We start from the raw sequence: 18075 nt of genomic DNA on the forward strand, positions 1-18075 counted from the left end.
TGGGATAAGGTAGAAGATTTTACACCAGGTAGGGGTGAGCTTATTACTAGGATAAGGTAGAAGATTTTACACCAGGTAGGGGTGAGCTTATTACAGGGCTAAGGTAGAAAATTTTACACCAGGTAGGGGTGAGCTTATTACTGGGCTAAGGTAGAAAATTTTACACCAGGTAGGGGTGAGCTTATTACTGGGCTAAGGTAGAAGATTTTACACCAGGTAGGGGTGAGCTTATTACAGGGCTAAGGTAGAAGATTTTACACCAGGTAGGGGTGAGCTTATTACTGGGCTAAGGTAGAAGATTTTATACCAGGTAGGGGTGAGCTTATTACTGGGATAAGGTAGAAGATTTTATACCAGGTAGGGGTGAGATTATTACAGGGCTAAGGTAGAAGATTTTATACCAGGTAGGGGTGAGCTTATTACAGGGCTAAGGTAGAAGATTTTACACCTGGTAGGGGTGAGCTTATTACTGGGATAATGTATAAGATTTTACACCAGGTAGGGGTGAGCTTATTACTGGGATAATGTATAAGATTTTACACCAGGTAGGGGTGAGCTTATTACTGGGCTAAGGTAGAAGATTTTACACCAGGTAGGGGTGAGCTAATTACAGGGCTAAGGTAGAAGATTTTACACCAGGTAGGGGTGAGCTTATTACAGGGCTAAGTTGTAAGATTTTACACCAGGTAGGGGTGAGCTGATTACAGGGCTAAGGTAGAAGATTTTACACCAGGTAGGGGTGAGCTTATTACTGGGCTAAGGTAGAAGATTTTACACCAGGTAGGGGTGAGCTTATTACAGGGCTAAGGTAGAAGATTTTACACCAGGTAGGGGTGAGCTTATTACTGGGCTAAGGTAGAAGATTTTACACCAGGTAGGGGTGAGCTTATTACAGGGCTAAGGTAGAAGATTTTACACCAGGTAGGGGTGAGCTTATTACAGGGCTAAGGTAGAAGATTTTACACCAGGTAGGGGTGAGCTTATTACTGGGATAAGGTAGAAGATTTTACACCAGGTAGGGGTGAGCTTATTACTGGGATAAGGTAGAAGATTTTACACCAGGTAGGGGTGAGCTTATTACTGGGATAAGGTAGAAGATTTTACACCAGGTAGGGGTGAGCTTATTACTGGGATAAGGTAGAAGATTTTACACCAGGTAGGGGTGAGCTTATTACAGGACTAAGTTGTAAGATTTTACACCAGGTAGGGGTGAGCTTATTACTGGGATAAGGTAGAAGATTTTACACCAGGTAGGGGTGAGCTTATTACAGGGCTAAGTTGTAAGATTTTACACCTGGTAGGGGTGAGCTTATTACTGGGCTAAGGTAGAAGATTTTATACCAGGTAGGGGTGAGCTAATTACTGGGCTAAGGTAGAAAATTTTACACCTGGTAGGGGTGAGCTTATTACTGGGCTAAGGTAGAAGATTTTACACCAGGTAGGGGTGAGCTTATTACAGGGATAAGGTAGAAGATTTTACACCAGGTAGGGGTGAGCTTATTACTGGGCTAAGGTAGAAGATTTTACACCAGGTAGGGGTGAGCTTATTACTGGGCTAAGTTGTAAGATTTTACACCAGGTAGGGGTGAGCTTATTACAGGGCTAAGGTAGAAGATTTTACACCAGGTAGGGGTGAGCTTATTACAGGGCTAAGGTAGAAGATTTTACACCAGGTAGGGGTGAGCTTATTACAGGGCTAAGTTGTAAGATTTTACACCAGGTAGGGGTGAGCTTATTACAGGGCTAAGGTAGAAGATTTTACACCTGGTAGGGGTGAGCTAATTACTGGGCTAAGGTAGAAGATTTTACAACCTGGTAGGGGTGAGCTTATTACAGGGCCAAGGTAGAAGATTTTACACCTGGTAGGGGTGAGCTAATTACTGGGCTAAGGTAGATGATTTTACACCTGGTAGGGGTGAGATTATTACAGGGCTAAGTTGTAAGATTTTACACCAGGTAGGGGTGAGCTTATTACAGGGCTAAGGTAGAAGATTTTACACCAGGTAGGGGTGAGCTTATTACAGGGCTAAGGTAGAAGATTTTACACCAGGTAGGGGTGAGATTATTACTGGGCTAAGGTAGAAGATTTTACACCTGGTAGGGGTGAGCTTATTACTGGGCTAAGGTAGAAGATTTTACACCAGGTAGGGGTGAGCTTATTACAGGGCTAAGGTAGAAAATTTTACACCAGGTAGGGGTGAGCTTATTACAGGGCTAAGGTAGATTTTACACCAGGTAGGGGTGAGCTAATTACTGGGCTAAGGTAGAAGATTTTACACCAGGTAGGGGTGAGCTAATTACTGGGCTAAGGTAGAAGATTTTACACCAGGTAGGGGTGAGCTTATTACTGGGCTAAGGTAGAAGATTTTACACCAGGTAGGGGTGAGATTATTACAGGGCCAAGGTAGATTTTACACCAGGTAGGGGTGAGCTAATTACTGGGCTAAGGTAGAAGATTTTACACCAGGTAGGGGTGAGATTATTACAGGGCTAAGGTAGAAGATTTTACACCTGGTAGGGGTGAGCTTATTACAGGGCTAAGTTGTAAGATTTTACACCAGGTAGGGGTGAGCTTATCAATGGGCTAAGGTAGAAGATTTTACACCAGGTAGGGGTGAGCTTATTACAGGGCTAAGGTAGAAGATTTTACACCAGGTAGGGGTGAGCTTATTACTGGGCTAAGGTAGAAGATTTTACACCAGGTAGGGGTGAGCTTATTACTGGGCTAAGTTGTAAGATTTTACACCAGGTAGGGGTGAGCTTATTACTGGGATAAGGTAGAAGATTTTACACCAGGTAGGGGTGAGATTATTACAGGGCTAAGGTAGAAGATTTTACACCAGGTAGGGGTGAGCTTATTACTGGGCTAAGGTAGAAGATTTTACACCAGGTAGGGGTGAGCTTATTACTGGGCTAAGGTAGAAGATTTTACACCAGGTAGGGGTGAGCTTATTACTGGGATAATGTATAAGATTTTACACCAGGTAGGGGTGAGCTTATTACTGGGATAATGTAGAAGATTTTACACCAGGTAGGGGTGAGCTTATTACAGGGCTAAGTTGTAAGATTTTACACCAGGTAGGGGTGAGCTTATTACAGGGCTAAGTTGTAAGATTTTACACCAGGTAGGGGTGAGCTTATTACTGGGATAAGGTAGAAGATTTTACACGAGGTAGGGGTGAGCTTATTACTGGGATAACGTAGAAGATTTTACACCAGGTAAGGGTGAGCTTATTACTGGGCTAAGGTAGAAGATTTTACACCAGGTAGGGGTGAGCTTATTACTGGGATAAGGTAGAAGATTTTACACCAGGTAGGGGTGAGCTTATTACTGGGATAAGGTAGAAGATTTTACACCAGGTAGGGGTGAGCTTATTACTGGGATAAGGTAGAAGATTTTACACCAGGTAGGGGTGAGCTTATTACTGGGCTAAGGTAGAAGATTTTACACCAGGTAGGGGTGAGATTATTACAGGGCTAAGGTAGAAGATTTTACACCAGGTAAGGGCAAGTTCATTGAACTACAAAATAGGTTGAATTGATACCAGCAATAGATTGGCTTATCAAAATAGTATTTTCAGATAAATTCTGTAACAGAAAGCCAATTGACAAACATGTGTTGGCTTATTACCAGAGTGAAGCAGGGGTTTATAGCTGGACATTACTAGAATCATTCTGACTGCCTCGATGATTAAAGTCAATATATGATCCTGATTGCCGATTTTTTTTTTTTTTTTTTGTTTCTGCTGGAATGCTCCAGGCAATATTTCCTCTGCAACAGATTTGCCATTTCAAACATTTTCTTACAATACATTTCATTCAATTAATTAGAAAGATTAGGTTGACCAAGGAATTAAACACGCAAATCAAGTCATAGTTGGTGTCGGTTTAGATTGAAGTGGGAAAAGGAGCCTCAAGCAATTTATTGTGTAAAAGGGTCACACATCCCATCTTACCAAACAGACTATATGAAAGTACATTTAACATTCATGTAAGCCACTCAATGGCAACATCGTGTTGTATGTAAATGTAACAGATATGTGCATATAAATACATGGCACCAGTTGTACAGCAAACGACAGAGAAATTCATTATATAAAGTACATATTGTTCAAAGTTCATTCACCATGCAAATGTTTTTTTCCATGTGTTTAATTTCTACTTTGTATTCATCTAGAACTCTTGATCCTAAATTCCCCAAGTAAATCTCTATGGATGTTGAAATACACTGTGTTTAATTGGCAATAAGCCCATCCACAAATATTTAGGGCTTTTCACCAAGTGGTGAAAAGACCTATTGTTTTTGTTCGGTTTCTTATTATTATTATTATTCTTATCATTATTATTATTATTATTATTCTTCCAATTTTGTGGGTTGATAATCTTTTAAATTTAAATATACAGATATACAGTCTATTCACCTATATGTAGATACGTATATGAACTTGTTGATGCCGATTTTTTAAGTAGGTCAAAAATCCAATATGGCCGCCATGACGTCATAAGTTAAAAACTTAAAAACGACAATATCTCGAAAACTGTTGATTATACAGAGTTTATGCAGTTATATTATTTGTAGAGGATTTCCTTATCTAAATTTTTGTTATGATATGTTATCAGAGAATATGTCAAACAAAAAAGCTCGCTGTTGGGTAAAGTTTTCAAAATTTAACAAATTTTAAAATTTTTTTCAATTTTGAATTTTCTTAAAATTTTCTTCTTCAGATCGATGCAGAACATCCTTCCGATGAATTTTATGTTTTGTTTTTCGGTAGATTGTCGCCAAAGAAGTGAAAAGCCCGCAAAATTGTTAGCAACAATTTCTAGTTTCATTTTTGTTTAACAAATGCTAATAAGAACTTTTATATCATTGTCTTACATTTATACCAGTCTCAAGGCATATGGCTTAAGTAAGTTGTCTACATTGTACCCTGGACTTATTATATTTCTAATATGGTGGAGGTAAGGTGTCTTAATGGTACCCTGGGCTAATCATCTCTTTAATATGGTGGAGGTTAAGTGTCTTTATGGTACCCTGGACTTATTATATTTCTAATATGGTGGAGGTAAGGTGTTTAAATGGTACCCTAGGCTTATCATCTCTTTAATGTGGTGGAGGTTAAGTGCCTTTCTGGTAACCTGGGCCTATTATCTCTTTAATATGGTGGATGTAAGGTGCCTATATTGTAACCTGGGCTTATTAATGTTAAATATGGTGGAGGGACGGTGTCACCTTGGGCTTATTATCTTTTTAATATGATTGAAATAAGGTGTATTTGTGTTACCCTTTGATTATCATATGTTAAATATAGTTGATGTGAGGTGTCTATTTGTTACCCTGGCCTTATTATTTTTTTAATATGTGGAGGTAAGGTATCTACGTGATACCCTCGACTTATTACATTTTAAATATTGTGGAGGTAAAGTGTCTTAATGGTACCCTGGGCTTATCATCTCTTTAATATGGTGGAGGTTAAGTGTCTTCATGGTACCCTGGGCTTACTATTGTTTCATATGGTGGATGTAAGGTGTCTGTATTGTAACCTGGGCTTATTAATGTTAAATATGGTGGATGTAAGGTGTCTATATTGTAACCTGGGCTTATTAATGTTAAATATGGTGGATGTAAGGTGTCTATATTGTAACCTGGGCTTATTAATGTTAAATATGGTGGAGATCAGGAGTCAGCATGAAAAGGAAAACTATAACAATGGGTATAAGGATAAAAGACTTAAAAAACTTATTGTCATCTTTTGTTACCAATTGATACAGGGTCTCATAAACATTTCATTTTTATATTCAATCACAGGGTTTCATAACTTCCTTTTTTCAAGTGTCTAAGTTTAAAAAGTATGCAGGGCAAGTTAAATTGAGCTAGTTTTCATCTAAATGAAATCAATATAAAATGATGAATATCTGATACTTGTATATTGTTACAACCCTTAGTTGTCAGTATCCTAAACTTATTGTAGGATAAATACACTGTAAATATGTTGCCTAAATGGTATCCTGGGCTAGTTATATGATAAACATTGTCTAATTGTGTTACCTGTATATTCCGGTGGCTGGTATCCCAAAGGAATACACACATAGAAAATAGACATGTTACAACATTTATAATCTAGATCAGGTTTCAGATAAGTGACATCACTCAGTCAAAATATCAATTTGAGCTAAGTGAACTTCAACGTCAACAGATATGAACTTGTTTCTGATAACATTGTAAGCATGAAAATGAAAATGAATTCAAACTTTAACCCTTACATTTCTTATTTTCTGGATGTTGCATACAAAGTGACTTTCTTTTGTTACAAGTGCATATTTGAACCTAAGAATTTAAGGCATTCTCAAACAAGAGGCTGAAATGGGTCAGTATCATTCACAACTCTGTAATATAGCATGAGAGCATGAATTATATCATAATCTATTTTGTACATTTCAGAACTAGGCCTTATAAGTCATGTATAAAACTCTAGCCTATGGCACAGTTTAAAAGGCAATGAAATTAACTAGTAGGACATCCTCCATTATTTTCGACAGACTTGAGCAAGTCTACCACATATCACACTGTTTAATATGTAAAAAGGACAGGCCTAGTTTTATTTATTTTCTGCAAAAATTGTTTACATTTTTAAAAATGCAATGATTAAGTATACACAAAAGATATGTATATGAGAATGAGCACTGAAGCTTTGATCAGTAGTGTTCACTGACGATGCACTGATGTCGGGTACTAGCGTAGAAAGACTGACCATTGGTCCAATGGACACAACCTGTTGCTTTTCATGATTAGAAATCTTACTTTGAATTTATTTATGTGTATAGCATACATATATACAAGTGGAAGTGTCGGAAATCGGTCAGCGTATCCAGGGTCAAATACACGTTTGTAAACACCGACTTGTGTGTCATCTTCCGTGGTCACTGAACCGTGGCATCACGCATCGTTTGTTTCTAGTTTCCAGTCAAAGTAATACACAGCAAATATTGTTATGTCGACATAATAAAACTCTGTGAAATAAATCGTTTGACATACGCGAAACTATCAGAAATGCCAAATAATTATGACTACGTGTTGTTTTCTGTAATGTTAAGCTTACAGAGACGTAAGGTTGAAACGTTGCAACATGGTTCTACCAGATTTGCTATCACAAACACTTACACAACAAGTCAGCCATTTTTAGTAACATTTGGGTGATTATGGTGATAAACGAGTAACTTACCGAGTAATTGTGAAAGTATAAAACGCAGAGGACTTTCACTGGAGCCCAGTGTGACAGCAAGCGTCTGCATCAAGCCTTCCTCCTTTGACGCCATGTTTTATGTCTAAACTTACCACCAGAGTAGGAGAGTTCTCGTTCCTGGAGTAAGATAGCGCGGGAAATATGATTTCTAAACCAGTGTCAATGTTGCTGTTATCAAACCTGGAGAAGGATACGCCAATTTGATGATGAAGAGTAAATAAAAATGAGGAAAAGGTAATGTTGTGTTTTGACGACTTTTTATTTTAAAAATGACGTTTATTCTCAGTACATTCTTATTTTGATAAAACGTCTTCATACAAAAATAGTTTTGTATATATAATAAACACATTTTTTAAACAAGAGTGTTGGACATTATGCTCCCAAAGGTGCACGTTATAATATTATGTTAGAATCTTGTTTAAAATCGAAAGAATTGGTATTTATACATCCAATGTACAAGTGAATACTTCCTGGATGCATTATGGAACAATAGATTTAAGATATTATTCAACAAACCACGAATGTGTCTCCTTCTCGTTGCTATTTGTATTGATTCTATAACCAACAAAACCAGCACTTGTATTAGTAAGTTGAAATAGGTCTGGAAAGTGCAAACATGCATTGACCTAGCCGTGACAATGCATCAAAACGCTGATGAAAAACACAGAGAAAATCTTAGTGATAGATTGATTTTTCATTACTCTGTAGATTATTACATTTCATATTTTACTGAATACATGTTAAACATGGAGAGACAGACAGACAGACAGACAGACAGACAGACAGACAGACAGACAGACAGACAGACAGACAGACAGATAGACAGACAGATGGCTAATGATAACATAGTCACATAATTTTCATGGAAGTTATCTCCCCTTCAAAAATATGGACCATTGTATGACAATGACAACGACGATGATGATTTTGATGATGGTTGTGGAATATCACCTGTGTTATATCATATTTATTTACTTATTGTTCTCGTCTTATTTCGATCTCCCCTAACACCAGTCTTGTATTGAAGTGTCAGTTAGAGAGATCACCTAAGCCAACCTAATAATATAACAACAAGAATCAGAGATCGGAATGAAATCTGGCCAGTGTTGAAACAGAACTTCATAATACTGCATGGATGAACGGAAAGCGCAAGTGGGAAAAATCACTATATATAGATGTCCATTTATCAATTTATGGATATCCATAAATAGTTCTAATACACACGAAATGTATTTATGGATATCAATAATTCTGTTTCGTTTATGAATATTAAAGAGTAATTTAATTCAAAATTCAAAATTCATTTATGGATATTCATACATTATCCCTTTTTCGTATCCATAAATCATTTGTTAATATCCATAAAGGAATTGTGGTCATTGGCAGATCTCCAGGGGGCGCACACAGCCCCTCTTGATTTGTATGCCAGTGGAGGCTCAGCATTTTATCAAATGCACTTGCATTGCATGCTTAATGCGTTTTCATACCTGCTTACGTCACACCTCTTCTGGCTTTCGGTCTCTTCAACTATTCGTTCTGTTGCTGGGCGTCGGCGCAAGCGGGTGTACGTATTTACTGTTGTCAAATAGAAACTGGTTAGTTTGACAATGGTGCAGTAGTGATGTTGTGTATTTTTTGTATGCGCATGTGCGACTGTTTTCCTTGACTCTGTAGGATTTCGCGTCGGTGCATTAAAACGAAAATAATTATGAACTTTCTCCGAGTTACATTTCCTCGCCACACTGATATGTAAATTAACAAAGAAGTTGTATCATCTAACAACAAATTAAACCGAATATTGAAAAGTATATACATGAACAATGAATTGCCTTTAATCTGCATTCATGAGCAATTGAATGCCAACTGTGAAATTCAATTTGAAGATTTATCATTTATCTATGAAGGATACATATAATGATGGCTGTCAGAAAAATATCTAGGGGAACGAGGTTTATATTTAACAATATATAGCAATAACGGACATCGAGAGATAAAGACAGTAATGATATAAGAATTTACCCATTGGTTTTGCCTCATCAAAGAGCTTAAGTGACAGAGCTTTAATTTGGAAATATTTAAAATATCCAACCTATAGGCATGTATGACATTGGTGGGCTTTCAGATCCAGAGCGTTACAGACCTTATGGGCCTCTTGTTTTTGTACACATTCTATAAAGTCTGATGCTTTCTGCTACATGTGACATAATAAATGAAATGATAGAGTGACTGATTTTTTTCTTCTTGTTTTGTATTCTAATGAGCCAAAGACTGGTTCCTGAAATAATGTTGAGCCAAGACTTGTATGCATTGTAATTGTTATCAGTAAACTGTTGAGGATTCAAGGCTTCCAGGATGATGGATTCTGACCAGTTGCATTTCTGAGTAATCATTTATCAGAGGGGAACTATATGGTCTTTGGCCTTTTACGTTAAGTGTAAAGGGAGGTACGTGTGTGGTACAAAGTATGGGTACTACTGAATTTGACTTCCAAAAAAGATGCAGAACATTCTAAAGTAAAAGAACACACAGTATAGAATTATTATATGACCCTCTTCATAATATTTCGGAATAAAATACCTCCTACATACTATTCTAATGACTTTCATAAACGTATCTCCTTCCTAATATTTCAGATGGTTGTTCTTTAGATATTATTCTGAAAACCGCCATGGTTGTATCCCCCTCCTAGTATAGGGGGAATACATTTCCAAGATACTTTAGGATGGGGGATACAAATATGATATGTTACCGGGTGTCCATACTATGTATTATTTTGATATTGTGATATCTCATCTGGGACGTATGATAGGGCGTCCCTGATATTATGTGTTATTTTGATATTGTTAGATATCATCTGGGACGTATGATCGGGCGTCCCTGATATTATGTGTTATTTTGATATTGTGATATCTCATCTGTGACGTATGATAGGGCGTCCCTGATATTATGTGTTATTTTGATATTGTGATATCTCATCTGTGACGTATGATAGGGCGTCCCTGATATTATGTGTTATTTTGATATTGTTAGATATCACATGTGACGTATGATAGGAGGTCCCTAATATCATTGTGTTATTTTGATTTAATATTGTTAAATATATCAATATCAGTTCAATTTTGAACCTCACCTGATTTAACTTTATAGAAATGATCGAACTTCTTTATGTAAATTTAGAACCCCAAATCAAAAACTTTCCTTAGGGACATGAAGATGGAATAAGGTTCTATATAATTAGTATTACACAAATGTACCATTGGATCGTGTATCTTCTATTATTAATGCTGTACATCTTCTGTTTTTACGACCTCCAGTTACACACGAGTGAAGGAATAAAATCTCGAGCCAACACTCATGGTTCGCCAATTTGAAGTATACATTATATTATAAATACACTAGTACAAACAAATTATTTTTAACTAGAGATCGACGGATTATAGCAGATTAATACATCGCTCAGGGTTATAAATGACATATTTCAATCTTAAACGAAAAAATGTCGTATGCCAAATATCATAATTTCAAAGATCGGGTTAAAGTGATCTGAACCGCTGGTGTTTTAAAGTAACCTTCATCTACATCAAACTTTATAAAATATGTATATTTATACACAACAGTATACAACTCTATATTTTCTAAAACCATAAAAGCAAATTATGTAGTTTAAACCAGAATTTTTGACGCACTTTATTTGGTAATCATTTTACAACAACAGTGTGAATGCGCGACATTGGTAAGCGATTTAGTCTCGTGTACTATTTATTGTTGTAAATACTGGCATGCTACCTTTTTATTGAAAATATAAGTTGAATTGAAGTTAATAATATTAGGGAGAATCTCGTTACAGGCAGATTCATACACATACTCAGATAAAAGTCACAGGGTTTATAACTCAATTCCATAAAAAGAGCAAATAGAATGTTGAAAAATAGACTTCATTTTTTTTTTTTTTTTTATAAAAACATTTTTTCTCAAGCTGACACATTAAGATGTGGATACATATCTTAATTTCCTGTGTGCCTATATATAGTTTGTAATTAAGCGGGCCGGGGTTACAGTCGACCCCCTCCCCCACCCCCATCCCAACCTTAATCCCAATAAATACAAAACAAAAACATTATCAATATAATCATCATTAAACTCTTGAAATTTTCATCTTTTCTTCCAATGTGGGTTTTTTTAGATACATTTGAGAACCAGGCTTTCCTGGGGCGCTTTATTGTTTCAGTAACACAGTGTGCACCCGAGCTGTGCGTTGCGCACGTGCAAGAATTTTGCATCTAATGAAAACGTTAAAGAAAAGGGACAACCAATGAGCTTGGACTATTATGATTTGGCGTTGGGCACGAGACTGGTCATTCAGTAAACACCTGCTGCGAAATTGACATGTAAGTAGCATTTTTCTCATATATATTTATGTACTAAGTGTAAAACTTGAAGAAATAAGAATTCCTTTATGTTTTAAACGTACGTTTTAGATGTATGTTGTGACTGTAGCGTATACACACACGAAAAATGTACATGTTTGTCCCTTTGTGTGACCCGGTGTGGCCATACAGATCTTGCTGTCCTCTTGTAGTGTCGATATCTCATTCTTTTCACGGAACTAAGAGAACATTTATGAGTTCTTACAGCTAAATAGAGTCTCGCCAAAGTCATGTTGTAGTTTAAATTAAAACATTGTGATAACCATGAAAATAATTTCGGAGAGAAATTACTGTTTTCTGGTATAACAAAGAAACCTTTTGGTCCTAAGGTGTATGAAGCGTCCAGTCCTATATAGGTTAATGAGCGGGATCATTACTGCTTTCTGTTATAACAAGCTTAGAATGTATTTAGGGCAATTCCAATAGCTTAATGTGTGGTATCCATGGTATCTAAGAAGGAAAGTATGATTTTTTGAATTTTTAAATAAATTCTGTTTTGATGATTTTTACTCAATAATGTGTGTATTTCTCATAGTCTGGACAAACAACGATGTTAATATTGTCATATCTATTTAAAATGTGCTTTACTATGTTTGATTAAGTTTAATCCTATTCATAATTGCTATAAATACATAAAAAAAAACACTGAAACTTGTTCATAATGATTTTATTTTAATTTCATGTGTGGTGCATAAAGGGAGGTAATTTGGGTGCTCTTGTGGATGAGAATTTCAGCTGTTTTCAAAAGGTTTGGTATCAGTTGGAAAACTGTTCTACAGTAGGTAACAGGTATAAAATAAGTCAGTAACATCCTTAGAATTCATTTAGACTAGATTTCGGGGCAATTCCAATAGTTTAATGTGTGGTATCCATGGTAACTAAGAAGGAAAGTATGAGTTTTTGAATTTTGGATAAATTCTCTGTTTTGATGATTTTTACTCAATAATGTGTGTGTATTTCTCATAGACTGGGCATACTATCATGTTAATATCGTCATAAAATTATGTTTCCATTGTTACATATGTAAAAAAATACAATTTTTTAAAACGATATTGGAATGTCATAGGGTTACGAATATCACACTTGAAGAAGGGTGGGGGGCAGTAAGCATAGATGTTTGTGATGTCATACACATGACATTTAAGAATATCTAATGTCATATCACTGTTAATTACTTTCAAGAAATGTGTCGGATGCTAATTTGAAGTTTTTGTGAGATTTCTAGCCTTCACTATGTCATCACAGTGCATTGGTAAAACCATCATTAGCAATTGATGACATCATAGTACTGGTGACATCAGTCGTTACCATGACATCATAATATCAGATTATATATATATATATTACCAATCTGCTTTCAGTTATCTAAATTAACAGAAGAACAAACTACTCGATTCAGTTTCAATTGCAACTTTATTCGAGTAAATTTAAGACTTTTAAGAATTTAATTTTTCAAATTGCCTCCCTTTCTTCCTAATTTGAGAGAAGAATTGGTCTAAACACACCATGCTGGAGTATCTATAGTACTCGATAGCTATTCAAGATACACAGTAAAGTGATATATTGATTTGTTCATCTGATAATTTTCAAGACACTCAGAAGGATTTTAATGAAATTCAAAAAACTAATTGTGATGTATTAAGCACATTACAAAAAAATAATCTCTTTAAAATGTGCTTCACTATGTGCTTTTATTATATTGTGTAGTTGGTAATATTCGCAGTGGATTTAATTTTGTTCCATTTGCAGCTGTTTAATCAATTGATAATCCATAAATATCCATGAAAACTTGAAAATATGAATATTTTTTTATGAAACCTGAGTCTGCAACCTTGGTATTACGGAATCAATTTGATTTAGTTACAGAGTTATGGCCCTTCCCTGTTTTATTACTGGTGGACATTGTTGAAATTGGTCACATGACTGTTTAAGTCCAGGGGCCTCTTGTTAAAGAGAAAACATTGATCAGTTGCTTTTTTTTAAAACACTAAACCAGCTTCAGCACATGAAAGATGAGGAACACAGGCTCAATTGGCATTTGGATTTCCAATTTTTGCAGCCCTGTTTCTGACAAATTGAAATGATGGAATCAACTGAATGAAAGTGAAATTTTATTTGAGATATGATGTCTGTATAGTTTTGATAAAAAAAAAATGGGAGATACTCAATGTGACATTGACCTAGGAGAATATGAGTGAATTCCATGCCCCTCAGGTCTTCCATTTCTCTGGAGAGGTGAAATTTTTTATTAACATTTTATAAAATTTTTATTTCAACACCAATCAAAAATATTTTATATGGATCCTTGAATCAGCTGACCTAGTGTGGATGTACTAGATCTCACATGGCTGCAATGGTTGGATTGGAGGATCGTGGCTGTAGGTTGCAGTGAGGTACATTTTCAATTTTATCGCGATGAATGTCAAATAGTGTGAATGTTTTGTTGAAAAATCTTCTAAAATCATTTGTGTGATTTTTTTTTTTAGATTTTTTTGTCGAAATAATCATCATGGTGGTGGAGCATCACCAATTTCACCAAAACTGGTGGTATTCTCTGTTCTTAACCTGTTGTAGGAATGAAGTCTATATTGTGTGTCGGATTGAAGTTCTTACAAGGCTTCATTCAGACCCTTGTTCTTGCTTTGAGGGGTTGTGAAACAGGAGTCGAATACGGTGCGACTCGGCTAATAGATCGACCGAGTTCATAATTCGATTGTGACGAGAGAAGGTATGGTGTTTGTTTGCGCCGAATTTGGGTTTTTTGTCTGTACATGGTGTTTTCTTTCCCTGCGAGCAGTGTTAAAGTTGATACAAGCAGCGGAGGTTTGTTTTTCAACAGTACGCGGCCTGCAAATCACAGGCAATCGATTTTTCGTCCATAGCGGCGTTCAGTTATCGACGGTTTTACCCCTCAACTTTCGTAAGACGGTGTTATTATCAATTAATCAAATATTTGCAGAGGCCTACCTCGCTGGAAGCTAGCTGGTCGGTCAGGTACATTTTTACCAAAATGGAGGTACTTTGGTTCTTCAAATAATAATTTGTCCAGGGTATATCGCCGAAAAAGTAAAAAGAAATTTTTCATTAAACTTGATTGGCAGTCACATCACCAGACGGAAATGTGCAGTGCACTACTAAAACGTCACTGTGACCTTGACCTCGAAGATAAAGAATATTGTGTTTTTACCAAAGGATTCCTAAACTGTAAAGAATATCTTCACATCAAACTGAAGATGTGCAGTGCTTTACCAAAAGTTCACTATAACCTTGACCTTGAGCTCCAAGGTCAAATGATATATATATTTTTGTTGGAAACGGAGACATAATCATCAAAACATATTTCTAAATTCTTGTCTTGATACATGAACCTTTTAAGCACTGAGTGAAAAATCGCCCTGGATCAGTTGAAATGTACAGTACATTTTTTGAGCACTCTGGCTTTCTAAAGACCTTGGCTCTGAATAAAAAATAAAACATTACAAATGTCTATAAGAATAGATTTGGGTAAGAGTTACAGGTAGGCATTGCTGTCTACGGAGATCTTACTTGGTAATATTACAATCTTTTGTTGCAGACCTAAAAACACAGAACAGCTGGAAAAAGTGTCACTGGCAGACGTAGAATTTGGAGCAGATGAGAGCGGAGATGATGATGATGATTTTGATGGAGAGTGTTGGTTTAGGAGTCTTGTTTTCATCTGACGAAGGATTCTACATGCAAAGTGTATATGGAAAGGCTTACAGCACTAGCTCAAACCAAAATAGATGTAAAATGCAACATGAAAAATTGCAAAGAATCGGTCGAAATAATTCAATCCCAAAAAGGATCTGCTGTCTACCTCATATGGGTAAGTTTTGCTGAGAAATTATATAGTATTCAATCTAAGTACTAATAAATTGTCTCCCATTTGATTGCAAGTGTATTAGTCAGCCATTTTATATTATATAAGTAGATAGTCAATATGTATCATATAATGTACCCATTATATGTGACGTAGATTTCCTGACACATTTTGTGTAAAGCTATCATTAAGGGGAAAAATAAAAACGAAATACACTGTCATAAAGCTATGTCTTTAATTGAGAAAGAAATTTATGAACCTCCTTTTCTAAAAAGAATCATGATTTGATAACTGATAGTGTACGCCTAATACTTGCAACATTCTTCAGGAACTATGGGGAGCTACTCTACACCATTGTGTTAACGAACATCAGTGGGCTTTGGCTTATGGCAAATCAGGCCTTGGTCACTGCAGTCAAAGCAGACCGAGACCAGGAATGGTTAGAAAAGGGAAGTGCAGCTCACAATGCACTCAGAAGGATTGTATTGGATACTAGGTTTCTTGGTCAGGTGCCTTACTACTTGAACTTCAGGTAGGTTATCACTTCAAAACATTGTGTGGTGTATTTGTGTTTCAAAATAGCAAAAACTAACTAGTGATTGTAGCATTAGGACCACTGATTGTGCATATGTAATATTAACCTTGACATGTAGTTTAGTTGACATAGCATGATTATGTGGTAACAATGGGTCGAGATGACCAAGAGTCCATATTTTCTGCTTTGTACTTCATCATGTGCCGTCTATAGATTAAACCTGAAGGCCTAGAATTCTATTTTGCATTTGGCGAGCTAGATAAGGTTCTACCAAGTCTCTTTTTTTTCAAATAATTGACCTTGACCCGAATTCTCAGAAAACAAACATTTAGGGTTCTAATATTTGACTGTAGCATGTTGTAATGAAGCTTCACAAAGTTTGTTCAAATGGTGGACATTGGCCCTCTATCAATTTCACAGTAGCACAGATATTTGTGCTGCTTTATGAGAAAAGTTGTCGAATGGCCATGTGGGGCAATAAGTCACTTGCTCTTAAAATCAGAGTGCAGATCTACATTTTATGAAGCACACTCTTCAAATGAGATTTGCAATCATATATACTCGGCGTCAATGAAAACGCAACACCTTTAAATTACTGTCAAAATTTACCAGTTATAGTTTTGAATACAATATTTAATAAAATACCTAAAAGTTGATTATGTCCATAACAAAATTCACTCAATGCAATCAGCACTACATCATGGGAATACTTTGATTTCCGGTGACTAATGCCCATACCCCCAAAATCAAAATTACCACGTTCAATATCTAATGTGGCCATCATTTGCAGCGACACAAGCGCGGCATCTTCGAGGCATTGACCGAATAAGGCGTTGAATTTTGATTTGAGGAATGTTCCTCCACTCTTCCTGAAGAGCGATTTCAAGCTGCCGACCCGTCTGGGGCTGTCGTGGTCGCTCTCGCACAGCCCTACCCAATTGGTCCCAAAGATGCTCGATCGGACTAAGATCCGGGGAAAACGCGGGCCACGGAAGGGTTGCGATGTTCTGATGTTGAAGGTAGTCTGTAGTGATACGAGCGGTATGTGGTCGTGCATTGTCCTGTTGTAATAACGCTACGTTTGGGTGTCCAGCAAAGAATGGAACAACAGCAGGAATTAAGACCTCGTTGATGTAGCGCTGTGCTGTTAGATTGCCGTCAATAATTACTAGAGGGGTACGTCGCCACACTCGAATTCTACCGTAATTTCCTCTGAGGCGGAATCTCGATTCGTCGGTGAACAGGACGCCAGCCCACCGACGTTGGGTCCATCCTCAGCGCTATCATGTCCAATTTAGACGATTTTGACGGCGAATTTGAGTCATTTCGTTTCCTCTAAAGGACGGCGCGACGCCAATCCAGCTGTGCGAAGGCGAAGGCGACGGCGCACAGTACTAGCTGACAAACGTCTGTCATTACTTCCTATCGTCTGTCTAGCCGTTCTTGTCGCGGTTTGAAAACGATCTCGCAGGTGACTTAGTCGAATGTAACGGTCCTGGTTTGGCGTCGTCACTCTCGGTCGCCCCGGACGAGGTCGATCTCTCACGGATCCGGTTTGTCGCACTCGTTCTGCCAGTCGATTGATTGTGGAAGCAGAACAACCCATTCTCCTGGCAACTTCCCTCTGAGGAAGCCCTCCTGCCAGCATACCCCGAGCTTCGTGTCTTTCATTGTCTGTCAGTCGAGGCATTTGTAGCAAATAATGATGACAATTTAAAAAATTGATGACGGAAAAATGTCTGCCTGTAACTACAGTGTTCACTAGTAGTGACTGAGCAAGGATATAACGCACTTTAGAGCGCCGACGTGCAAACTCATGCTTTTACGACAATGCCCTGTGGTACGACAAGGAGTTGATATTACTCGACCATTATTACGTTAGTTTTGTAGTGCATTGTGTTGTGGCTAAATACAGCAGAATAAGAATCTAATCCTTGTTGTGAAGAATATATTATGTCCAAAATTTTAGTGTTGCGTTTTCATTGGCGCCGAGTATATTTTTGTGTGGCCTGCAAAAGGCGACATAGA

The 18075-nt window shown here is 36.9% G+C and overlaps 1 protein-coding gene across 1 annotated transcript in view; it reads right to left on the bottom strand.

The window, feature by feature from the left end:
- LOC132562679 (lysophospholipid acyltransferase 5-like) overlaps positions 1-7317 on the bottom strand; it is a 39339-nt gene extending 32022 nt beyond the window's left edge. The window contains exon 1 of the mRNA XM_060227434.1: positions 7224-7317. Coding sequence (XP_060083417.1) covers positions 7224-7317 — 94 coding nt within the window. The remainder of the gene's footprint in view (positions 1-7223) is intronic.
- Positions 7318-18075: the final 10758 nt, after the last annotated feature.

Source organism: Ylistrum balloti, unplaced genomic scaffold (assembly GCF_031769215.1).
Source record: "Ylistrum balloti isolate Yb309-2 unplaced genomic scaffold, AGI_CSIRO_Ybal_v1 Utg371482, whole genome shotgun sequence".
NCBI classification, from domain to species: domain Eukaryota; kingdom Metazoa; phylum Mollusca; class Bivalvia; order Pectinida; family Pectinidae; genus Ylistrum; species Ylistrum balloti.